The sequence below is a fragment of the Anguilla anguilla genome, chromosome 8 (genome assembly GCF_013347855.1).
Source record: "Anguilla anguilla isolate fAngAng1 chromosome 8, fAngAng1.pri, whole genome shotgun sequence".
In the NCBI taxonomy this organism is placed as follows: domain Eukaryota; kingdom Metazoa; phylum Chordata; class Actinopteri; order Anguilliformes; family Anguillidae; genus Anguilla; species Anguilla anguilla.
Genome location: NC_049208.1, coordinates 12,297,195 through 12,322,168, shown reverse-complemented (window position 1 = coordinate 12,322,168; position 24,974 = coordinate 12,297,195). Strand labels below are relative to the sequence as shown.

At 42.3% G+C, this 24,974-nt stretch overlaps 3 protein-coding genes and 2 non-coding genes across 10 annotated transcripts in view; 4 read left to right on the top strand and 1 right to left on the bottom strand.

The window, feature by feature from the left end:
- The first annotated feature begins 387 nt into the window (after positions 1–387).
- On the top strand, positions 388–2,853 carry LOC118232761 (corticoliberin-like). The gene is made up of 2 exons (XM_035427843.1): positions 388–1,223; positions 1,844–2,853. Exon 2 carries the CDS (start codon positions 1,861–1,863, stop codon positions 2,353–2,355), a length of 495 nt encoding a protein of 164 aa, XP_035283734.1. The 5' UTR covers positions 388–1,223; positions 1,844–1,860; the 3' UTR covers positions 2,356–2,853.
- Positions 1,562–16,421, bottom strand: LOC118232760 (tripartite motif-containing protein 54-like). Of its 5 annotated transcripts, none has more exons than XM_035427840.1 (11): positions 15,676–16,420; positions 15,101–15,273; positions 11,023–11,200; positions 10,290–10,385; positions 9,726–9,959; positions 9,462–9,484; positions 9,240–9,364; positions 8,375–8,628; positions 6,436–6,675; positions 5,614–5,704; positions 1,562–3,230 (listed from the first exon to the last, which is right to left on the bottom strand). In XM_035427840.1, exons 1-11 carry the CDS (start codon positions 15,838–15,840, stop codon positions 3,220–3,222), a joined length of 1,590 nt encoding a protein of 529 aa, XP_035283731.1. In that variant the 5' UTR covers positions 15,841–16,420; the 3' UTR covers positions 1,562–3,219. The 5 variants fall into 5 exon arrangements, with proteins under 5 accessions (XP_035283731.1, XP_035283730.1, XP_035283729.1 ...); XM_035427841.1 differs by lacking the exon at positions 1,562–3,230 and adding an exon at positions 6,201–6,217 and having other exon boundaries at positions 5,683–5,704; positions 15,676–16,418; XM_035427839.1 differs by lacking the exon at positions 5,614–5,704 and having other exon boundaries at positions 8,375–8,625; positions 15,676–16,421.
- A 112-nt stretch (positions 16,422–16,533) lies between these two features.
- On the top strand, positions 16,534–16,606 carry trnaa-agc. Its single transcript has one exon. It is a non-coding gene; the product is annotated as a tRNA-Ala (tRNA).
- Positions 16,607–17,319: 713 nt separating this feature from the next.
- On the top strand, positions 17,320–17,405 carry trnay-gua. The gene is given in 2 exon segments: positions 17,320–17,356; positions 17,370–17,405. It is a non-coding gene; the product is annotated as a tRNA-Tyr (tRNA).
- A 3,918-nt stretch (positions 17,406–21,323) lies between these two features.
- LOC118234498 (high affinity cAMP-specific 3',5'-cyclic phosphodiesterase 7A-like) overlaps positions 21,324–24,974 on the top strand; it is a 28,656-nt gene continuing 25,005 nt past the window's right edge. For both annotated transcript variants that reach the window (XM_035431071.1, XM_035431070.1), the window contains exon 1: positions 21,324–22,291. In XM_035431071.1, the coding sequence (XP_035286962.1) occupies positions 22,154–22,291 (138 nt within the window). In that variant the 5' untranslated portion in view covers positions 21,324–22,153. The remainder of the gene's footprint in view (positions 22,292–24,974) is intronic.

Sequence of the window (24,974 nt, the reverse complement as noted above, 5' to 3'; positions counted from 1 at the left end):
TGTTTGGACATCCCAGTATGATTTTCATTTGGTTATCTCAAGCAATTGGCATTATACAGGCATTTCCCGCCCATTTGAAACATTTTCTGGCATTGGTTAATATTGAACACTGGATTCTCAAACTGCAGGGGTCTACAGTGCTCTAATTCCAGGAGACATTCCTGAACTTTGATTTGTGCCAAGTGGAAAAATAAGCGCGTCTACTAATTAGTGTGCTCTTAAAATGTTTAATTTAAGAACACGTGTACTCCTTTGGAAAAATATTAGTTGCGCCTACATTCTTCTTTAAAAAAATTCAGAGAGAATTATGTGCAATCCCAACCTCTTTGGTCTGCACGGCTGAAAAATAATGTGTACTTGATTGGCTCGTGTAAACTTGTGAATAGGAATTCTTGTCAGCTTTTAGGGGGTGACAGTGGGGATAAAGGCAAATGCAATCAGATGTTACAGTGAGCTGATGGGGTCTCAAAACTTCTACAGTAGTAATGCGCCTGCAGTGTGAATAGATCACTCCTAGCTCCTCAAGTGAGGCAGTTTTTCATTGGTGATGTACACAACCACATAAAACTGTCTATTTTAATTACGGCAAGGGAATACAATAACATTTTGTAGGTGGTGGTCTGCCGAAAGTACCAAGTCCAAAGCTCATTATAGTAGCCTCGCCAAGAACAGTTAACTGTACATTCGCTTCTAAAGTGGGACAACTAAGGTCCATCGAGCACAAGGAAACATTAATATTAATGCACAACCGTATTAACCGTTGAAAAGCAGGCGACGACAGCAATTATGTAAATACCCATTTTAAAATAACCAATGTTTGTGCACAAACCGTGTTATGGTAGTTGGACGACGGGCAGGCAACTTTAATTGGAGATCTTAAAATGTATACATACCAGACTCTTGTTTGATATAACTGGAATTTTGCCAAAGGCAAACTACACTGATGACGCATCCCGTCTGAACTATTCTACGGAGTAGGCGAAAGATTCCCCTGACCGTGCAGGTGTGCGCTGAGTTCATGTGTGCATACGCACATAGTGAGCCGAATGACTGCCAATTCTGTCAGGTCCAGGCTATAAAAGTCCAGTAGCCATTCAGTCTTTCAAGACATCCTCTCCCAGGGTTCTTGTGGGACCGCGGACAAAGCCGAAAGAAGAAAGCATCTCGTCGAATTTAAACCTCATTCCAGAAAAAAAACAACAACTTGTAACGGTGTCACTCAGGTATGGGAATTTCAACTTTCGTTTGCAAATTGCGGTTTTGATGACACAATTTCTCTTTCTTCTGTAGAATTGTAAATATATTGATAAGTGTATGCTTATTTGGCTTACATCGTAAATTGAGTAAGCCTAAAATTATTATTATAAATTATTTAGTTCACATTTGTTTAATAGGCATCTAAGTAAGACACTACTAGACTATTGTTGCACTAGCCTATTAGAACAGTTCTCGAACGAGATATGTTACCATATTAAATCTACCAACCACTTCTCATGTTGTGAATGTTTGAAATAAATTAGATACCGGTGGTTTAATTGTTTCTCCCCAAGAAACAGCCACGTTCAAACAAAATTATTTTATTGAAAGTAATTTAGCACATTTTTTATTTATCAAGTACTAACAAAACCACTCTAAAATGCAAACATTATAAAACTGAAATTTAGTGCATTGCAAACATTAATTGAATGATCTTTACTGATGTGTTGGATAACTTCCTGAATAACTTCTCACATCCCTTCCTACTATTCATCAATAAAATAAAAAAAATCGAAGCGTCTAAACTAATATCAAGCTCATTCAAGAAAGAGAGCATATCAATATAATGAAATGGTCTCTTTCCCAGATTCCAGGCGATCAGACATGAAGCTAGCGTTCCTGGTCTTCACCGTCGTACTGCTTGTCGCCGTCCTACCTCGTTATGAAAGTAGAGCTATCGAAAACCCCGGCGCTGTTCAGTCAGCTTCTTCTGATCCACAATCTGACCTACAGAAGCTATCTCTTCCCATTCTTTTGCGACTAGGAGAGGAGTACTTCCTTAGGCTCGGCAGCGCGAACCAGAACCCACAAGTGTTCATGCCCCCAGACGCGTCCTCCACAACTGTCAAGAGAGCGCTGCAGCTACAGCTCACCCAGCGTCTGTTGCAAGGCAAAGTTGCCAACATCCGTCGGTTCGCGAGCAGCAACACCGACCAGCTCGACGACTCGATGGAAAGAGGAAAGCGGACCGACGATCCCCCAATTTCACTGGATCTGACGTTCCACTTGCTTCGAGAAGTACTAGAAATGGCTCGAGCTGAACAGTTAGCTCAACAAGCGCATAGCAACCGAAAAATGATGGACATTTTCGGCAAATGAGTGGACATGAATGAAATCCATCTGCCAAAGGATATTTTTAACATTTAGCACAAAACACACATTATTCTATACCACGCCTCCTTTTTTCCATTATTTGTTCATCAGTTTATTTGTTTTTATATGTATGTATTTTTATAGCGTTAACCTCACATGAAGAATCTGAATTGCAATTCAATTGATAGTAACCAGACTGTATCATAAAACAAAGGAAATGTCATTTAAACTTGTATAACTGCTGTAACAATGCTACTCGAAGAGAGCTTCTACACATTCGATATTTGTTTTCCTTGAAAACAGCTATCCATATTGATTGTTTGGAAGTTTATCGATTTCAGGAAGACGCAGGCCTATCTTAAATCGAAAGCTTCTCTGAAATTCAGTTTCGCTGTTTACTATTAACTTGAGTTTGACAATAAACACATCATGAGCAACCAAACATTTACGTTGCGTAAGAGAATGTCTAATATATATATTTTGAAATAAAAGTCTTCAAAGTTCTGCTTGCACTTTGCTGCGTATGTTTTTGCGTGCCAAGTTTTCAACGTGCGTGCATACGTGTCTTCAATACAATAGTGTTCACGTTAGATCAAAGTGTAGAAGTGGGATAAAGTAAATTTCCTCAAAAATATTCCCCGCTGCGTGTGTGTGCCTAAAGAAAACGGGGACAGGGTACCCTCGGCGGAGTTCTGTTTCGGCTCTAGTCGTTTATGAGCCAGAGACAACAGGTATTTTTGTGCCTAAATGTGAGAGGCAAGACACTATTTGAGGGAGTTTAGCCAAGAGAAGGAGAATACGTGGCGAGGCCCTTCTCCACCTTTGTCCTCTGGATTTTGGTTGTTGTCTCCCTGACCACCTGCAGCAGTATCAGAAGACCCCTGAAAAAGACAATAACAAAGTATATTTATGATATATGAACGCCTTGAAGAAAAAATACAAAATAATGACTAAAATCACAATGTCACATAACGCCGAATAGTTTTAAAGTTTTTTCAAAAAGATAAAATACTGGTCATTAAAATACTTAATACTGGTTACCTATGTTATTTTCTCTTCATTAGGCGAATAAAAAATATATAAATATAACTGCGAGAATAGAGGAACGGCACACAATTTTCTTCCATTGTAAAACCGTGTTTGCAACATAGCCTACATCATATTTAAGCGCGACAGTTTAAACAGGTAAAACTTGGAAGTGACTTAATACAAGCAACATGACCTAATACAAGCAACCCCCCGTGCAAATCCTTCACGAAGTCATCAATTTAGATAACTCCCCATGCAGTTCACTGTGCGAGTCACGAGGTTAGCGGATAAGAAATTGGGCCTCTAATTAACTGCAACCGGCAGCCGTACTACTATCACGTGCCGTGCTCCTGTTGCCTGGCAGAATTGGGCTTGGTTAGTACTTGAATGGAAGACTTAGTGGGAAAAGTCTATAATGAAGTAGTGTTGGTAAGCCAGCAGGGGACAGTCTTTCCTCTGGTCACATACAACCCCAGGGCAGCAAGAGGAACAACGTGCTCTAGAGGATTTGGTCTTTCGGGTGACGCGTTAAGTCGAGGTCCTGACTCTCTGTGGTTGTTAATAATGATCCCATTGGGCATATTACAGTCGAGGGGATTCCCTGGGGTCCTGGAAAAAATCCCAACCTGACTCTCTCAACCCAGTCACCTTATTAACCCCAGTTTAATAATTTCTTCCTCTACCCACATTATTATTATTATTATTATTATTATTATTATTATTAATAATAATAATAATAATAATAATAATAATAATAATAATTCTGGACATAGCCTCTTGTTTTATTACAGTGAATTTTGATTTAACACTGATCATTTTACTGTTAAAACAATTGCCACCATTGGCAAAGTTCTCTGCAAAGATTCCAACCAATGACCAATCCACCAAAGGTATGTTACAGTACAAGCACTATCTAAGCTCCACCCTGATTGGCTTTAGCCATCAGGTATGAGGAGGCTAGGGAAGTCAAGTAAAGTTTATGACTTGAAAAAAAAAAACAAACATAAACAAAGTGAAGTATCCCGCAATGATTTCAAAACGTTTGCATCAAAACATGACGCACTGCAGCCGGTAAACAGAGCACAGAGCTGCCCTGGGTTCCGAGCGAAATCATGTCGCTTCCAAGAGCCTGTCTCACTGCAGTCATGCGCAGGGACTTTCCATGCCACCCTGTCCAAAGATGTGCACACATCACCGGCCCAGAATCCTGCAGTGGATTACGCAACAGCCCCTTATGATCTCACAGTTTCAGTTCAACCAATCAGCTGCCTGCACAGCCATGTAAACAGCATGTTTACCGTTTGTGTCAGGGGACTGGAGGACTGTACAGAAAGTGATCATGATTCTTTAAGACAGAGATGTCCAAATTCATACGTTAACAGAACACCCCTAAACCATACCAAGGCTGAGACATTAAAAAACTACAGCTTTTTAAAAAATAATTAATTATTTATCAGAATTGGAATCAATTCCAGTTCAGGTCAGGAAATAACCTGAAATTCCACTCATTAACTGAAAAATTAATGAGAAGATTATTCTGCATTCACAATCTGAAATTTCAGTTCCTCCAACCTGTTATGAACACACTTGCAATGGCTTAGGCTGTATCCACATATCATTGCATTGGTTTTTAACTTGATATTTTCTGTTTACTTGTTACACAGCCTCGTGCCTACATTCTCACCGATCTTACAACATGTACTATATCTGTCCTGCCACGGCGGCTTTGTGCAATGCTCTTGGCCAGAGCCTCTCTTCCAGATACATAATAAATACAATAATAAATGTTTTAAAACCTTTCTCAGTTCAGTTAACACATGCAGTAACCAAATATTAAAAAAAAATTCCCATAAGTTTTTTATACTGAAAAGGTTAAATCATGATTAAAGATGGCGGCAAACAGCTTGCATACTGACATATTCACAAGATTATAGTTACATCAGTGTCACTGAAGCCACTTTGCTATCCAGCAGGGCACCCAAGATTAAAACAGGCTTGCATTTTACTGAATTTGGGTCAGTACATATAGGCCTTGGCACAGAATTGTAGTTTCACAGCATGCCAGCGTCTCTGACAATGACCTGTCAGTAGAGCTGGAATCACAGGGATATTCTGTGAGCAAAACAGTTTGGCCTCTTCCATTGGCTTTTTTCCAATGAGAAAAGAACACAGGGGAAACTACATTTCTGATAAAAATTAGTTCAATGCACAAAATTAAATAAATAATAATCCTACCCAAAACTGTTAAAATCGCAGTCTGTACCAGACTCCAAAGCTGATGCAGTATAATAAACAAAGCCAGAACTGTCAGGCACAAAGCTAATTCCTGCAGAAAAAAAAAAAACAACAAACAAATAAATAGATAAGACTAAAGCCATTCATGTTTTGACCAGTGGTCTGACAACAGACCACATTAACAGTGAGAACACCCATCGGTACTCTAATGCTCACAGGGTAGCATGAGCTAAAACTGCTATGTTAGTCATGGCTGAGCTGTTATTACACATTTAGAAATAAGTTATTAGTTCACTTAATTAGACACTTCCAAATGCTTGCATCCATACAGGGTAATATGCTCTCATCTCAGCTGCACATCATTTAAAGTTTTGCCCGTTTAAACTGAAACGTTCACAAGTGGGTTTGTTCCCAGCACCAACGTGAGTAGATTATTCCACAGAAGATAAAATAAATATATTAGATAACACAAATGAGTGTGTCACGTTGGGATATGACACATGCTTTATAAGAGCAGCTCCTCTACTTGGTGCCAAATGGCTATGTCCTGTGAGGTCAAAGGTCAAGAGGGAAACACTGCCCAGTACCTGTCAAGTCTCTTCATCTGTAACAGATAACAACAGATGTTTAATGTTTTGAATAAAGTAGTAACGACTTCTGTTTGTGCACTTCAGCCGCTAAACAGGTAAATTATTGCTTATTTGTCTGTTCTGCTCAACGGACAAAAATAGCTGTGATTTACGTTTGTCCGGGTGACGCGCCTGTCGCGCTTGTGAAACGCCCCCCCCCCCTCCAGAAAGAGGCCACAGCGGGGTCACTGACCTGAGAGGACGGCGTTGAGGAGCTAGGCTCCTTTTTGGCTGCGCCGGGGCCCCTGGTATCTGCTGCCTTCTGCCCGACCCCCTCCTTTAGCGCCGACACCTCCGCCGGGGCCGCCCCGTCCCCAGCCCGCGCGGGCGGGACAGCCGCCTGCCCCGCTGGGTGCCTGTACCAGCTGGGGTACAGGGAGGGGTCCGCTGGGCCTCTCCCAAACTCCTGCGTGTCGGGTGGCTTGGCAAGGCCCTTAAGGACGGCACACGCAAGAGGACACAGAGACAACAGAGGCGGGGCTTCAGTACCAGCGCCCTGTGGCCACGCCCTCCTCTCAGAACCTCACAAAGAGGTGGGAGGCGGGGCTAATGACAGGCAGGCTAACAGAGGCCTGTGTGGACTGTGGGTTTCGGAGCGGGGGTGGGGGGCGTTGTATGTCAGGCAGGAGGCGAAGGCAGAGGGGGTTGCGCTCTCTCTCTCTCTTTTCCTGGGGGGCTCTGAGATGAAGCTGGGGGGCGCTCCCGAAGCGATGTGGCTGCCATGCGCAAATGGAGAATGAGGCGTGGCACTGAGGAATGGCGACATGGAATGCGCGTTCCCATGCAAAAATGTGAGCGCAAAAAAAAGCTTTTCCATTTCTTTATAAAAAAAAAAAAAAAAAAAAAAAAAAAAAAAAGATTTCTGTTGGCTGTTGTTGGTGGGAATCTCCCACTGCATTGCATTCCATTATGCATTCCCCTATCCTGAATGAGAGGAGCCACAGCACACAGACAGCTCACTGGCCCAGCTTTCTAAGAGCTGCTCACTTAAGCCTGCGTTCTGAGTGGTGCCATTTGGCTGCACGTGCTTATTTACTTATTCATTTTTTTTTTTTTTTTGTCCAGGCAAGTGCCACACAGCGATGAACTTTGTGCTCATTCACATTAGCAAACCCGCATGCAGATGACACCCAGCGCTAATGATGTGTAGCAGAGTGCCATTTAATCACCGCAAGGAAACAGCACCCCCCCCCCCCCCCACGACCCCCACACCCAACCCCCCACTCCCTCCCGACCCATGCAGCAGTCTGACAGCCTGCAGGTGTCTGCCCGCCAACCCGCCACCCCCCGCCCCCATCACCCGGCTGGTATTGCGATAACCCACCATTAGTGTAATTTCTAGTGTCATTTCTGAACACAGTGCACAGCCAGGCTGTCCTAACAGTAATCTCTGTGACGCACTGCTGAGGAGAACCCCGGAGATATGCCGCATCTGTCTCTGGACTGTTTACAGCTGTCGGTTCCACCTCTCTTTATCAGGATGAAGTATTGTAAGGGGTTTATTCTGCAGTTCGTATACAGGGTAGGGTGGGGCTGGGCCCTCAAATGTCCAGTGTTAATTCAACTCTTAAGGCAAAACATTAGAGTCCAATAGGGACGAAATGTGCTCTGTATATGTTGACTTAACACTGAACATTTTTCTGTGTATATCTGAAGCAAAATGCTCTCCTGGAAACAGTGATGACATGTTCACAGTGTGTTGTCTGTGAAAAAATAACATGGACGCGAGCACTACGTTGAGCATACTCCAACTGCGAACAAGACTACACAAAAAACCTATTATTGTGACTTTATCCAGAGAAAATCTGTCATGGCCAAAGATGTATGCATGTGTGTACATATACTGTATATATACAGAAGAAGAGAGAGCTGAGAAAGCTTGCGCGATTAGTAACAAAGGGTGTCATGTGTGCAAAAGACTGAGTGGGGTCAAATAAACACCAGGAAGAGATATGAGAATTCCAATGTACAATGTTTAATGAGGGGGTTCCTTCAAGCACAGATCACAGCAAGAGGTCCTGACACCCACACATTAGGAGCAGCTAGCATGTCCACACTGGAGCGAGAGCAGACTCCTGCGGGGGCACCCCCCCCGCAGTGTGGAGTATTGGGGGGGGGGGTCAGACTCTCACCTGTGCCACGGTGTCGGCTGGCTGGGCCTGTGGGGGGGCGGCGGGGGTGGTTGCCGTGGCAGCGGCAGGTGGCTGTGGGGGGGCTTGCTGGGGGGGTGGCTGTTGCTTTGGCTGCGGTTTAACCCCGGGGGGGGCTGTTGCGGCCGCTGCCAGTGGCAATGGCACCTCCGACCGGCTCCCCACCAATGCCGCTCCTTCCTCTCCTCCTTCCTCTTCTTCCTCGTCTTCTTCATCCTCATCGTCTTCATCCTCTTCTGAGCATAACAAATAGAAACATTTTTACATGAACCATTCACTTGGCAAGAATGACAACAGAATCCATCTGGTATTGGAGCTGGCAGCGTGAGGTTTGGAGGAGACTGAACACTTGCACGTGTTCTCTCACAATACAACAGGTCTACAGGTCTGAACAAGGCCTCCCAAAGGACTGGACACTGCTGACGTGCCGGGACTGTGAACAGTGGCGCGTTGAGGAGCACAGCAGAACGTTCAGTGTAAAATAAACTCTGATACAGTCCTTTATACTGTATGTGTGGGCCCTACTGGACTCTGTAAGAAGGGAAGTTAACAAACATTTTGTGTTTGTTGCAGGAAAACCATGTGATGATGGAGAGTGACTCCCTGTGATATCTTCCTCTATGGTAGGTGTTCACAACCCAGAAGCTGGACAGCCACAGTGCCTGCTGTTTATGGTACCACCTTAAAATTAGCATGCAATTCAGACCCAAAGATTCAGGGGTAGTGAGACAGTAGTACAATCAGCTTAGATTTATCAATTAAGTGCAAAGTGACAATGAAATCCCGCAGTCCCTGCGGCTCCCCAGGGCCATGGTTTCAGACGCCAGCTTCCCGGGCTCCACTGTACCTTTTATAAAGTCGATGTTGCGCAAAGCCCTTGCTTCTCTGTGGAAATTGGCTGTGAAGTGGTCCATGTTCTCGTACCCGCGCTCCACCTTGTCCAGGTTGGACGTGTTCGAGACCTCTCCAATCCTGCCGGAGGGGACGCGGGGGTCAGAGGTCATGTGTAGGGGCATTTTGGATAACCAGCCTCATAGAAAAGGATGTTTTCACAAAGTTATCTACTTACTTTTGTAGAAGCGGTTTTGTGCTCTGTAAGACAGGAGAAAGAGAGATTAAATAATTTTAACATAATCAACAAAGTATGAATTGGAACAGATTTATCTTCCTCATGCTGTCACTTTATTACTGGTTAAGTAGGCCATGTACAATGATCTTCACATCAAAGCATAATATTATGCGTGTGTGTGTATATGTGTGTGTGTGAGTGTGTGTGTGTTCATGTGCATGTATGTGTGTGTGTGTGTGGGGGGGGGGGGGGGGGGTGCATTACCTGCAGGAAAACGGCCATTTCCGGCTCCTCCATGTTCTGTATCCCCGTCTCCACCACCTTGGACATGGTCTCCAGGTGATCGCCGTACTTCCTCTGCAGGACACGGATGTAGCTGAGCTTCTCGTCCTGCTCGAACACGATCTTCGAGTTCATCGCCACTTTACGATCCTCCAGGATGGAATACAGGTGGTCAAACTTCTCGCACACCTGGGACTTCTGCCTCCGCCCGTTCTCCTGGGGGGAATTTAGGAAAACAATTTAGGGAGGTTCGGTTGGGAAAAGATTACTCAGAAGATTGTGGAGAAAGATTTGGGGGGGGGGGGGGGGTGATGAAGACATGGGGAACTTAAATAGATAAGTTCTGAAGTAACCATAGATTTATGACCGTGGTGATGGAAAATATCATAAAGCAACCCTGTCGATATCCTGACTTCAGACAGAAAAACACAATCTCCATTAATCTTCTGAGTAATTCAATCGCTACGCATTCAAGGCACAACACATTTTTAAAAAATGCTATCGGCCCCTTTTTTCTTTTGACCTGTGATGTCCCTGTGACCTCACCTCAATTATCCTGCAGGTCTCCTCCAGCTGACTGATGATGCCCTGAATCCGGTCGTTGTTTCCCACCAGCATAGCTATCCCATCGCTGAGCTCTGACTGCACACACACAGACGCGTACACACAAACACAAACACACGCATACACACACACACACACACACAGACGTGTACACACAAACACACGCATACACACACACACACACACACACACACGCACACGCACATATATACACCCATGTATATACACACACGTGCATACACACACACACACACAGATGCATACAGTCACATGTTAATTATACAAAGACAACAAAATGAAACAACAAAGGGTCCCACTTTTTTAACGTCTTTCACCTTGTAACTACGCAATGTCAGTAAGAGACCAAAACATCCTTAAACATTTGCTACATTAATGGCAGCAGTTACGGCGAACAGCACGTTGGGGTGTGGGGCAGCAAAACACACCTTTGCTTACTGCCGAGCTGCATACACACATCCACTCCAGTGCCACTACAACAGTTCACCCAACCATCAGTTACTAACACCACGCTGACTCGGAAAGCGACCCTATATCCATATTTCAAAAGAAAATTAACAGAGGAGAGACGGTGAAGCAATAGTTCTGAGATGAAGCAGGAAAAAACACAGAGGGAGAGAATCGTTTCTGAATGACAGGAACAGAGGGAGATGAAATAACAGAGGGAGAGTGGGGGAGGGAGGCCGGGGTTTCCGACCTTCTGCTTCTGGTACACGCTGGTGAGCGGGGCGACCTCGCAGTCCTTGTGGGCGCCGAACACCTTGCAGAGGGAGCAGGTGGGGGCGCTGCAGGTCACGCAGTAGATGTTGATCTTCTCGTCCTCGTGCTCCTCGCACATGGGCTGGTCCACCTTCTGCTCCGGAGCCGGCTTGCTGCTGCTCACAGGCGGGTGGAGAGGTCACAGTCAGGGTCACAAAAAATGATCAGGGACACTGTCACCATGCAGTTATAGTCAGAGTCACAAAAATGATCATGACACTGTCACCAGGCAGGTACAGTCAGGGTCACAAAAACGATCATGACACTGTCACCAGGCAGGTACAGTCAGGGTCACAAAAACGAACATGGACACTGTCACTGTGTAGTTATAGTCAGGATACGAGCAATTTTTTTCTTGACGCTACATGCATATGTTTATATTTATGGGCTGAACAAACAACAAAACTTCCCAAGATCAAAAACAGACAACTGTAGACATTTCTTCCAAAGCCCATATAAAGTAATAAAAAATACAGACCTTATGCAGATTTATTTGTAGTTATTTTAACGGCACAAAAGCTGAAATATACTGTAGATGCAAATCTATGATGGCCATTTTTTTGAAAAGATGGAAAGAATGTGGTCCTCCTGCAGGACACCTCCATTTCTTTAGCACCCCCCTCCCTTCCAATTATTTTTTGTTTGTGATCATAAGCAATACAAAATTCAAAAACACTCCCACTCAAAGTTCTTTTCTATTCTTACTGTTGATACACCAACTCTGACGAGACCCAATTCTCAATGCACTAGTGGGATATACTTCTATTAAAAATGCAAGCTGGAAAAATGTTGGTAGCTTACAGGCATTAACTGGGATGGGATCAAATTAAAAACTAACTTGAGCAAAGGGACGTATGTACAACGCTCTCTGAAAGTAACGCAACCCATGTGAAAAGGGCATAGCAGAAACTGCAAGGTACTAGGTCAACAGAACTTAAAAGTCCAGGAAACTGGGTTCAAATTGTGGTTGTATTTCCCAGACGTGACAATTGGTTGTCTTCTTAATATTAAAGTGTGTATCCCGATTATAACCATTAATCGTAATAAACACTATTAGATTATTGTGACCTGTTCAACAGACAAGGACAGGGGTATACTTGCTCATCAACATTCATATCCGTAAGACACGTGTCCTTTGTTGTACGTCGCTCTGGATAAGAGCGTCTGCCAAATGCCTGTAATGTAATGTAATGTAATGTAACACGTCATATGTAAACCATTCTGTATTGGAGCCGGTTAGAGCAGATTGTCTCATGCAGTAACCTTACACTACCAGACAAAGCAATAGAAAGCAACATAAACTCAGCTTTACCATCGTATAGTTCAACCTGAAGCTCATTCAATGTGTAATAACTCTGTAACACTTAGCTACTGTACACTAACATTAGACTCCACAGCAGTCTCAAACTTTGGACATTACACCCCAATAAAGATGCCCACATGTCTTAGTTTGAAAGCTATTTAATTTTCACTAGTTAATGGTAGGCCTATTTACCGATCCACCACATTCTTTGGGAAGTTTCAGGCGAAAATGGGCACTGCAGATGCTAACTGTATGGGTTATTGTTATATTGCAGTACCTGTGGGCTCCAGAAATAAAACCCATTGCTTGTAGGTCAATGGACAATGGACCATTAGTTCAAAAATTGAGGAGCATTTAGTATATCTGTATATATTTTGTGGTCAGTGGTTCTGCAGTTTTGTAAATAACTGCCATGCCCTGATAAAAGTATACCTAAAACCTCAAACCTACTGTACATATCCAGCTATTGCTCATGTTCAACTAATGCACTGCCAGTGTATTTTCAGTTCAAGTTTAGAAATTTTTCATTTCTTATTTTCTGCAGGGAAAATAGTGTCAGGTACTGAACATGTATGTCAGTTACGTCGGTTAATTTTGGGACCACGACCTACATAGCACAGGATCACCTTGCTCATAGCTGACAAGCACCCACAGTAAAATCCTGTGTTCTGACATTCAATCACAGAGGAAAGCGGGATGCATTGTACAGATGTCGTTTCAAAATCAACAACATGTGTGCGTTTGAGCAAGAAAACAGGGTATATATGCCTGCTTCCTGACATTAGGATATACTGCACTGATGTTGGCAGAATACTTCTGCCAAATATAAATAGTCTTCACTTCACGGTTGCTTCACTGGCCTACATATAAAAATAGTTTCAACTAACATGTCACTTCAGGCCCCACTGAAATGGACAACCTTGTCTTAATGATCAAATGACTGCTCTGAACAAGCACAAACATTATTATTATTATATAAAATCACATATGAAAGGAATAATCTGTATTTGTAGGCTAGTCTGAATACACAGTGGTTTTATGTGTTATCGTACCCTGTCAAAGTAATAGTTGGAGTGCCATGGTTTTAAAGATCCCCTCAGCAGATATGCTATAAAACGAAGTGATTTCCAACCATCTGATGCATAAAACAGTGCCTTGGTGATATTTTCCAAGAGTAACCAATTGAGTGGACCATTTCCAAAGCGCAAACTCCAAACTCTTTGGTCCTGCATGGGCCTCTGTTCCCTGAAAACTACCTTAACAGAACGGAGAATCCTATCAGGGGGTATCCAGGGTTTCTGAAGTTAAATACCGTCCATGAGTAGCAACCACTCCTCGATAGCTTATCACAGTCCCCTGTTACACCACACCAACACAGGCCATCTTCATACACCCAAACAGAAAGCTGAATGTAATACAACCTGAACATCAGCTGACCAAAGGCAAAAAAAACAAATTCTCAGAATGTATCCCCCTTTAATTCGTACCACTGAACTGGAGTGAAGTTCAAACGGCGTGTACAATGGCACAGCATGCAAACGAGTCAAAACTGTTGAAAAGAAAGCACTACAGTAAAATGGGACCAAGTGTCTTTTGGCAGCAACACACACACACACACACACACACACACACACACACACACACATTACACCAGTTTAACACCTGTGAGCAGTCATGGAAGTCTTGGGTATGTTTAAAAAACCTGCCTAGCCATTACTGGCTTCACTACTTAGCATCATATCATCAGAGGATAACACTGGTCATTTTCATTTTTTCACTATCGTCAACATCGTCCTATCAAAATACCAAAACCAGAGATGTTTCTGTACATTTGACATTTCTCAGTACTTTTTGATGTTTTCCTGCCCCCATTTAACATTCAACCAGGAAAGCCATTCATTTCAGTTGAGCGTTTAAGTCATTAAATTCAGCTCAGAAAGGCATATTTTTATTTTCTGAAAATGCAACCAAAAGTTTTAAAAATGTTATTTATTTATTTATTCATTATTTATTTTAAACCCAATTTACTTCAAAACAGAGCAAGCTGTTCATTTTGATGGGGACTATTGTCAGTATTTTGGTGCCAAAACAAACTTACTTTCTACATATCAACAAAGCAATCACTGTCACTTTATGAAGTTGTTTCAGTAAGAATTACAAAGGCCAGGTTCTTTGTAATGGTGAATTATGCTGACCAAAGCGATAGTATGTCTCTGTGACTTGTTTTAATACTTTTTGAACAACAAGTTCCATGAGTTCTGTGACTTCCGGTATACTGGTGTTGACAAGATTAATTGAGAGTTGGACAGAAACATTATCTGTTTTGGTCTTTTCATAAGACATGTTTATTTATTTATTTATTTAATGTTTATTTGATAGGGACAGACACATTTAAACAGAGATTACTTTTAAACAATATCAAATGCAATGTATCACATAATTTATAGCATGTTGAGGACACTGAAAAAAGAAAATGACCGGGGTCAAGTAAGCAGCTTTGTTTTGAATGTTTTGAACATTCCTGGACTGATAACACTCATTTGTGGGGTGAACATAAATAAATCAGGCCCCAAAAGAATTGTGCTCTAACTGAGCAGGGGTGGGCTAATGGGGATCAGTGTGAAATCTTCTAATGGGACCCAAATTCCCAGGCAACCCGCCTGCTTGTGCACCTGGTCAATTCCTTTTTACATTTGCAGACTTTATTTCTCACCTTGTGGACCCCTGCTTGTACATATCAATGATATTTTCCACCAGCAAGTTTCTCTGAAGCCCGTAGACTCCATGTCTGTCCAGAACGACTTCGTGCCGGCAGGACGGGCACCGGAAACGACCACCAGAGGTTACCGTTGTCCCCCCTCTCGTTGGCAGATATGGATTTGAGGCCTACACAAACCAGCAGGAGAGCACCAATTAGTCTGATTAAAATTTTGTCATGGCAACAGGAGAAAAGGTGAAAACATAGCTACTTCCAACCCTCTATGTTCACGAAGAGTACAACTGTAAACAACATCTGTGCTGCGCGCGATGGCCACACATTAGTAGACAAAGCAAACGATGTGGTAACAATCAAATACAAAGCAGCTCGCTGTTGATGCGTGGGATCTAAACTGTATGAAGACAACTTTACAGAAGGAGTTCAAAGCAAGTTTGTAAGTGCATTATTTATTTATTTACGTATTTATTTATTTAGTAAATTCAAAGGAATTTCGCTTTTAACTGAAAAAAGGACAACACGGGTAAAAATCAACAGGTGAAAATCAACATACTTGGAAATATATCACATACCTGGAAAATATCATTGGCACATTTTCGACAAAGATTGTGTTGACACGGGAGGATGACCACAGGTTTGGTAAACATCTCCAAACAGATGGGGCAAATTAGTTGCTTCTCCAAGCTGTCCATGGTGTCTCGATTTTTGGAATACGAGTACTCAAAAGAGATACTCATTGCACACTATAAAAACCACTATGTGTTCTTGATTTTTTAGGGGGAGAAGCGTTTCAGCCCCCAACGCAGTAATCTGACGAAGAATTAGTTATTTCCAAAGAACAATCCGGATCCGTAGGCCTTCTTCAACAGCGGTGTCCTTAGAGTTTCGTCTGAAATATTGCTCTCTGGCTGGCAGTCCACTGAGTGTCAGTGCTGTTTTTAGAAACCTCTACGTCAAAGGTTGCCATGCTAACTTGTCCATATATGAAAATGACAGGAGGAAAGGTCCCGGCAGCTGTTGCCCCACTGAAGCAGGAAGAAGAATCGTTCTTCTTTCAAAGAATTCTACATATCTCGAACAGGCTAACGCTTGCATTATTCGTTCAACGAGAACGAAGATTTTCATATGTTGGCCCCCGAATAACTTGGAAGGGAACATAAAAAGCATAAAACACGCATAAATTTTTTCTCTGTCTGAAGTTAAAAAAAAAAAGGGTAGTAAAACGTGGGGAAAAAGTAATTAATATCTTGTTTTTAACAATGGGTCGGGTATGGTTGTGTAGCCTACGCTTATTGTGCTGTCTCGTGTTTTCCCCGGGTTGATCCTTATAAAAATTCCAATCTATGAAGGGCATCGACCCCATGACCTCATTAAGTCGACACCATATGTACTATGAGTACTAATAACAAAAAAGTGTCACCCATAGCAACGGGGAATTAGCTCAAATGGTAGAGCGCTCGCTTAGCATGCGAGAGGTAGCGGGATCGATGCCCGCATTCTCCAGTATCGTTTTTGCCCTGGAAGCGTTTCACCCGGTGCAAAGACAGCATGACCGACCATAGCATATAGAAACTGAAAAAGCTGATTATAGAATAAGTATCTTGAAATAATAGTGTTTGTTTCACATTTCATAGTCATAGACAACTGCTAAACACACGTTCAGTAAGATACAATACTTATTTTGTACAGCTATTTCAAGCCAAGAACACAGTTTAGTTCACACAGTGAACACTATTCAGACCTAACCTCTGAAAAGCCAACTAGGCAGAAGAATAAGCTACAGTATTAGGACAAATACAAATGACCAAAAAAGTGCTGGAATGGGGCAACATGTAACGATTGTCATGAAAAAAAGTGGGGGGGGGGGGGGGGGGCGCACCATTAAAAGCATTTATTTTGAACTCTGAAGCCAAACATTTTGGATATTAGAATCTGAATCAGAATCGGATTTATTAGCCAAGGGCGCAAAGTTGGTGTCTCTTCAATCAGATCATTCTTCAATCAATCTATTGAGAAGTGGTACATACTTGACTGCTATAAACGCAGCAACGATGGAACAATGGTAATATGCCCCTGGCCTTTGTAGGAACTAGAATTGACCATCAAAAAACGTTCTGGTTAATGCAATCAAATCATATTATTGTGGCGTGCTCAAAATCATAATATTATTCAATCTAAAAGAAGTTCTACTCTGGGCATCACACAATATTGCATCCCCTTCGATAGCTCAGTTGGTAGAGCGGAGGACTGTAGAGGACACACTGTAATCCTTAGGTCGCTGGTTCGAATCCGGCTCGAAGGAGGCTTCCTTTTCCCATAATGTTTTGCTGTAGCCTGCAACAGGCTCTGTGAAAAAAGCGATTTCGCTCCAGAACTATTTATCTCTTCTAAACAGGTAAAGGCAAAAGCTCCCATTTTGTCTGTAGCGCCACCACCACTAATTTGTAAAAAAAAAAAAAAAATATATATATATATATATATCCTTGATTAAAATCTTGCTTTAGAAGTTTGATTTCACACCATATTCACATCCAAAATGTATCTGAATCAACGGCACACGACGATGTTGCTGCACTGATGTAAAGATTCAAATAACATTGAGAGTACAAACAATAACGTTGCGAAATATTCTATTTATGTGAAAACAGCACCACCTAGCCGCATGACACATTTGTTACACGTAATGTCTGCATGCAGGTACATAAATAAATAAATAAATAAATAAATAAATAAATAAATGTTTACATTTGTGTTATCGGTATGAAGGTCTGTCCAGATACTATGCGGTCATCAGGGCCAACCTGTGCCAAGAGCAGAATAAAGTATTTCTGTGTTGACACCATATGACCACAAGATGGAGCTAAACACCCAGTTATTCTCTCTCTGTTTACACGAGTACCGGAAAGGGTAAGCCGCTTTTGCAAACTGAGAATTCTTGTGGCATCCGCATAATTCATGTCCATTGTGAACACTGAAAACGTATATTTAATTAAAAGTTAACTAATTATACAGACAAAAGGATTCCCAGCTACAAGAAACACGAACCAAAATGATCTGATGTGCTGTATAGGCCTAGCTAATAAAACCTTACTACTCGTAATATAGGCATTTTAAAAATATATGTTAGTGAGCCAGAGCATTGATTAATGGTTCATGATCTTCCAAACAACGTACACTCGCCGATCTGACGATTATTTTAGGCCACTGAGCGTATTGTTGTTGGAAATCTATCAGCTCCTGGCCTGATTTGATGTTGAAACACTTAGTTTTTAATTACGTAAAAAGTAATTTTGCTGATGGGGAGTTCCATTGTTTCAGGGCGCTCTTACTCACGTCATACCCGTTGTCATAGCAATTCTTACCACAGTGGTTGGGGGAGTGGGATCTCTGCAGTATAGCAGAGCAGATAGAAGTAATCACCTGCAGTGGTGTTAACGCATCTCTCCAGGGAAATTCAGGTGGAGGCCTAATTCTCACCTGATCCCCCCGTAACGACTGTAGCTTCCCAGTAGGCACTGTGGGACACAGTTAAGCATAAAGGCCCCCTCCCTTGGGATCAACATGTTGTGAAAACAGCACGTTGAATAATCTTTAATTGAAAACCAAGCCCCCTGAAATATCATCTCAGAGGACGGAGGTTTAAAACATACCATACCTACATACCATCAAGTAATTTTTGCAGGGGGACAATGAGTTTCTGAGATTCTATGGTACTTTTTCTTCAGCTTCTATCTAAAAATATGTAATGAAGTGCACAAGAAAGTGCTGTCTGGAAAGTGCAAACAAATTCTCAGCAGATTTATTTACACATTTTAATATATATCTTCCCATAAGTTACCTTCTCTGCCATTTTAAACAGATTTTTTTTGTTCATCTCTCTGCACTTGCAGAGTTTTATGTTGCCGTTACTTCATTTACTTACTTAAGTTTTGAAGTCTGAAAACTCATATCACTTTGATACTGGCAGTCTGCAGTGATAAGAAAATCAAGGGATCATTAATTCTGCCACCTGTGTACTAAGAACAACCCAGGAACAGGTCCCCTTCACCTCAGTTCTGTTCTGCACAAGGTTACTGGCTGATGCATGTGCTGATATAACATCAGTCACATCATGTGTGGCAATGTAAATATTTGCTCTGTGGATCACGTGGATGCTCTAATGTATTCGCAAGAGTAAATCGTATTAAGTGCCCATCAAGATATGACAGAACTCAGAAGGCACAATGAAACCATTGTTTTGTGTGTGTGTGTGTGTGTATCGGGCAAAATGTACAGTGGAGCAGATGGAGACATTGCTGGAACCATCATACAATTACTTCATTTCATGCTGTTCATTTAGAAGGTGAAGCATGCTACCTTGCCTTATAAACTGTATGACATAAATAATAATATTTTACATTACTACTGTGTTATGACACCATAAAAATAGCAGTTATGTTGTTGGTCAAATAAAATGGTGAACATTGACATATGTAATATATGCCATTAGACATTTCAAGACTGTATCTTGAAAATTTGTATTTCCACAAAAACCACATGTTGTAAAAAAAAAAAAAAAAAATCTTAAAAAAGAATATATAAAAAATTTGTTGTACAAGCCCAGTACCATCATAAGTGGGATTCTGCGAGATCTCACACCATCAGGAATTGACCTCTATAAACTGAAATATTAATAATAATAGTCTTTTTAATCATACTAATAATTAAGAATCTTTCTCAGACAAAAATGGCTTTAGTAAAAACTTGCTGCGGGTTGTCTGTGTTCTTTATTCATTTTTTTTTTTTTGAAAACTGATAAAGAAAAGGACGAATAGCTTAGTTTTTTTCACAATGCATACTGAAGCATCAGCCGACTAAGTGTTTGTGTCCATTGTGAATTACATGGCGTATCTTCTTTAGGTGAGGATCATAGCAGGACATGTGAAACTACTGTAGTATTAACACATAAAGCTTGGAGCGTGTTGTTGCAGATACGTCAGTGCATGGCAATGCATTTTTATTTAAACAAAGTGCACTAAGTGACTTCAAGTTCAGGACAAGGCCAACAAGTTTGAGTTCAGCATTCCCAAACACTGGATGCATAATCTATTGACGCAAACCATCGCATGCGGTCATATTTGTGTAATGATGGGGCTGCGGTGGTCACACCCTCCTGGAAGCAAAAACGAGGGTGTGTTTCCTCTAATCTCCCCGTCACACTCTGTCACACCTGCGGTCAAAACAAGGGACACGTGAGCTCGGCGTTCAGTGAAAAAACCCTCTGTTTCACAAGTGTAAAACAGAATGCCCTTCCCAAACACCAGGATGTTACTGGAAAAGAACCCAGTGAGCCTGGATGAGTGTGTTCTGAATCAATGGTATTGAGCACTGCAATCATTGCCGGGCGATGGGGGGTGGGGTGGGGCTGACAAAACATATTTGTGGTTAAAACAAGGAACATGGCCCAATATAAATGTCAGATTATTTATTTTGTCTATTTATGGCTTGAATATCAGACTTCTTGTAGACAACAAAAAATGAAAAATATAAATCACCAGTTGGACTGAATTCATTTCTCTCTCTCATCCTCGTCCAACGCATTAACCCAATGTACTGTTGAGAACAAGACAAGACTGAAAAACCTTCAGATAGTACTTGTGCAGTAAAGTGTGTGGAGGATAAGGACAGTAGCCAAACAGAGAAGTTCTGTTGTCCATCTGCATCTGCTGACCAGAGCATAAACAAAATGTAAGAAGAGTGGGGGAATGCTTCACTTGTAGCACATTGCCGATATTAATTCAGTCAAAGCTGGCAGGTTATCCCGGCTTTAATCTTAAATGATAGCCTTTTTCCCCGTTTAAGAAACCGCAGTTTTTATAGTACACAGGTCCTGCACATATTTTCGCCACTAAGTATTCTTTAGGTTTTGATACATTAACTGCAGTCTCTTATATTATTTTTTAATATATGAAAATATTAACTATTATTACCAATGCCTCAGCTTTGAGAACAGATGGCATAAAGATGAATCTGATAAAAATGTGAAAATTAAATGCCTAGATGTCGTGGAAGTCCTCGAAATCCATAATCAAATTTTACATTGTCTCGGAATCACCATTTTTCTTCACCAGCCAATAGGAAACTTTGTAACAGATGTATGGTAGCACATTATCCAATCAAACACGGCGCCACATGGAATAGTATGCATCTGTGGCAGGAGCTTGCGTTTCGGAAGAGACACTGGGGTAGTGACAGAAAATACACGTCTCTTGGTGGTTTACTCTTGCCGTCGCTTCCCCTTTTTATTTTTGTTTTGTTTTCATTTGGCTATAAATACATGTTTCGTTGGTGCAACGATTAATTGGACGTTGTCTGTTTATCCTCAGGCTGCTCTCTCATTGATTTAGAGCGCAGAATTGACAGATCGTGAATTACTGCTGCAATCCAGGCTTCCAATGGACTAAATAAATGTTTTTTTCTCCCTGCTACAGCGTGAGCACAGGGTGGAATCCGACGATCCTGTGCTATGGCAAATCCTTTTGTACCCTGAGGAAGGTTTTCTGATCTGTTCAGTATAATTTTTAACGAAGAAGCATTTGTGATTTTGATCAGTTCTTTTGCCCAGGGTTTTGTCACAATGAGGCATCTGTGAGGTTTTTTGTTTTGTTTTGTTAAAATGAGGAAGCAAATTGTCAAAGAGATCCACAGAAAGACACAGGCCTCGTCATTTGCAGGCCTGGATCTGGGATAAAAAAAGGCAAAATAGAGTAACGGAGGCAGTGAAATACCAATCTAAATGGGAATAAAATGGGATACAATGAAGTACGCAAGGAGAAGAGAATACACATTTTATCAATGACGGTGCACGTGCAAGCTGGAAGTGTCTCCGAACAAGAAACCCTTTATCTTTTTTTAACTCAAAACTGTTTGTTTTTTTAAGTACATGTTGTTTTGCTTTGGGTTAAGAAAGCACTGACATCGTCTTGCGTTAACTTTAAAAATATATATACATTCATATATATTTTTACGTTTTTCATTCACTTTTGTTCTGGACTCAACATTGGCTGTTCAATGGAAGTATGCTATCAGTTGCCGGTTTTACCGCTGGACAGACAGATTCCTAAGCATGTGCTTAGCCGAAGGGGGGCCATCAGTTTCAGCTCCAGCTCCTCTCTCTTCGGGGGACCCGACCCCAGAAAGCTGTCACAGGTAAAGTGAAATACATTTACACTTGTTTCCCTCCCCTGACTTTTTAATGAGGCTGTTATCCTCACTGTGTAACTTTTTTTTAAAGTATTGAATACTTAAGGACAGCCAACCAACTAGCCCGCTACAGTACCGTGATGTATTCGTACAGGTAACGGATGTGAAACAGTTGTGTGTTACAAATAATTACTGATATATGGTTTAGGGTTTAAAAAATAAACAGACGTGACGCGGTTTTACGCCTTTGAAGTGCGGCGGAGTCTAGAGACCGGGTCACTGGTTCGTGCCCTAACTACAGTGCAGCTCGGTGCTCAGAAAGTACGAGCTGAGGGTCCCCCCTTAAGTTCATTCACTGCAGTGGAGTTCAGCGCTACCGCGCTTTGAAGTCCAAATTAATCCATCTGTGTGGCTGTTTTGCGTGCCGAATTCATGTGAACTTTTGAGTGCAATCAAAATGGCTTAAATACAGAGATAGTATTATAATGTATTGTTAATACTTTCCCATTTGATGAAATATAGTTTATAAACAACCTTAATGCTGCAGGAGCATTCAGAAGTGTATATATATATGTATGGAGTATATTCATTGCTTTTCACAAATTGTGTAATTTAAGATTAACCGCTAGGCTCTATGTAATGTCACTTTGGGTAGCAATTAAAACGTTCTACAATCATTTGCTTTTGAGACACTCAGCCTCGGCGCTCGTAAGATTGGGGCTGAAAGTGACCTTCGGCCGCTGCCGCGTGCGTAATTTGACAGTGAAATATAGGCGTGTTTACTGATGGTCCCTCCGATACTATCCCGAAGGTTCCTCAGGGGCAGCGGCCCCCTGTTTGGGCCGCACACGACACGAGACACCATTCGTAGACAGTTTATGTGTCGTTTCAGTGCCCTTGCCAGCCAGTATTTGCGTACACTAAGAATGTACACACAGCCTTTTTGAGAGGGCGCGTGAAAACAGTAGGCCAGCGGAAAGAAAGTTACTCCAAAACAAACGCGTTGCGAAATTCCGCAAGGATGATATGCCTCTCCTGGTTGCAGCGATGATCCATCGGGAAGTGGCTCAGGTGCTTTTCAGGGAGGGGAGGAATTTGATTAGCTGTTTTATGGAGTGCACTCTCAGCATGTTAAACAGTACGGGACCTTGAAGACAAACTCACAGCTGTCACGGTGACCTTCAGATAAGCCTCTCTGGATGTGGGTTACTCCCTTCCCAAAATGTGATTCATGATTTGTGAGAGGGAGAGAGGACGTGGTGGTGGGGCCTGAAGGTGCACGTCCAAAATGAAGCTATGAAGACATTTAGACTCTTACCACATCTATTAGTAGCAGGGGTTACTTGAAGAGCAGGAACATGATGTGTTCATCATACTGTGGACTTATGCCAAACAACACTACAACAGTATGAAATGGACAAGGGATGGGTTGTTTGGTATTAATGTAACAAGCAAAGTTTTATTTGGTGCTGCAGTTCTGTACACTACCAAGGGTTAGTCTGCTTGACAGTCCTGGCATTTTTGGATGTGGTTGACCCAATGGGGTAGAGCAAATGAAAGAGGAAATGGCATGAGGTTTATGGCACTAACAGTGTAATGGGTGGTAAATACAACCATGTGACATGCCATGTTTAATGAAACAAGGACATTGACATCAACTTTACTTATAAAAGATTTTTTATTGCATGTCACTTGCGTGGTCATAAGTTTCAAAGGCACTGAGAGGTGCTAAGACTGGGGCTTTGTTAATGAAGCCCTTTCCCGCTCTGCTTTGACACAATCCGGCTCTGGGTAGGTGCTTTAAGAGTACTCTGAAATGCATGCCCGCACTGTGCCAGCCGTGGAGTTACTTGAAATGTATTTTCGTGCTTTTGACAATAAAACCTTGATTGCCCCGATACCTGCCATCGTAAAAAGCCGGCGGGTCATCAGAAACTTTGGTACGTGCCTAAAATATCATGGGTGTTTTAGGTGCTTGCAGAAACTTCTGTAAATAAATAACGTATCCTTAGCCACACAAACACTGTCTGAGTCAATCAAGACGCTAAATACGCTTAAAGCTGAAGTAATCCCATGATAATAAACTCCAGTGTGTCAGCCGTCCCTTTACAGTGTGTCAGTGAAGTATGCAGTCGTTGACACCCACGGCAGAGATCTTCTCAGAGCTTGTTTATGGATTGTCACGTTTTGTTTGTCCTTCCCCCGCGCCCTCCCTCCTATTCGTCTCTGGCTCTTTCAGGAACTTGAGTTGATGAGATTGTTTGACAGCTATGAGACCCACCCTCCCCCCCCCTCCTTTCTCTCTTCCCCGCAGGGCATGTCATTTTGGGAATGGATCATTTCTGACGGGCCTTCCTGTTATGGCCTCGCAGCCGCAGGCCGCTTGTTGATTGATGACTGCGTACTGAGCAAGGTCTGGCCTGTGACGGCTAGCGCTACCTGGCTAGGTGTCCAGTAGATCCCTTCTCTATTGCGAGATCGCATGAGTTCAGCCCGAACCTCGTTTGCGTTTGTGTTCAGTTGTCTCCCAGCATTCCTTTGGTTCCGCCAGCGGCGGCCGACCGAGCCGCTGTCCTGGCGGTTCGCGTTCTGACTGCGGCTGCTCCGCTGTGCTGCGCCGCGCCGCGCCTCACTGTGTTTACAGGAAAGAGGAAGTATAAGTGTAAATGTGCGGCCGGTGAGATCAGAG

What these genes read in the sequence shown, in the direction of transcription:
- LOC118232761 (XM_035427843.1), top strand. Translation starts at nt 1,861, where the DNA reads ATGAAGCTAGCGTTCCTGGTCTTCACCGTCGTACTGCTTGTCGCCGTC.
- LOC118232760 (XM_035427838.1), bottom strand. Translation starts at nt 15,840, where the DNA reads ATGAGTATCTCTTTTGAGTACTCGTATTCCAAAAATCGAGACACCATG. An exon ending in TACAAGCAGGGGTCCACAAG is followed by an intron (nt 11,201 to 15,100) that starts GTGAGAAATAAA and finishes GCCTGTGAGCAG; the next exon opens with CAGCAAGCCGGCTCCGGAGC. An exon ending in AAATGGCCGTTTTCCTGCAG is followed by an intron (nt 9,485 to 9,725) that starts GTAATGCACCCC and finishes CCTGTCTTACAG; the next exon opens with AGCACAAAACCGCTTCTACA.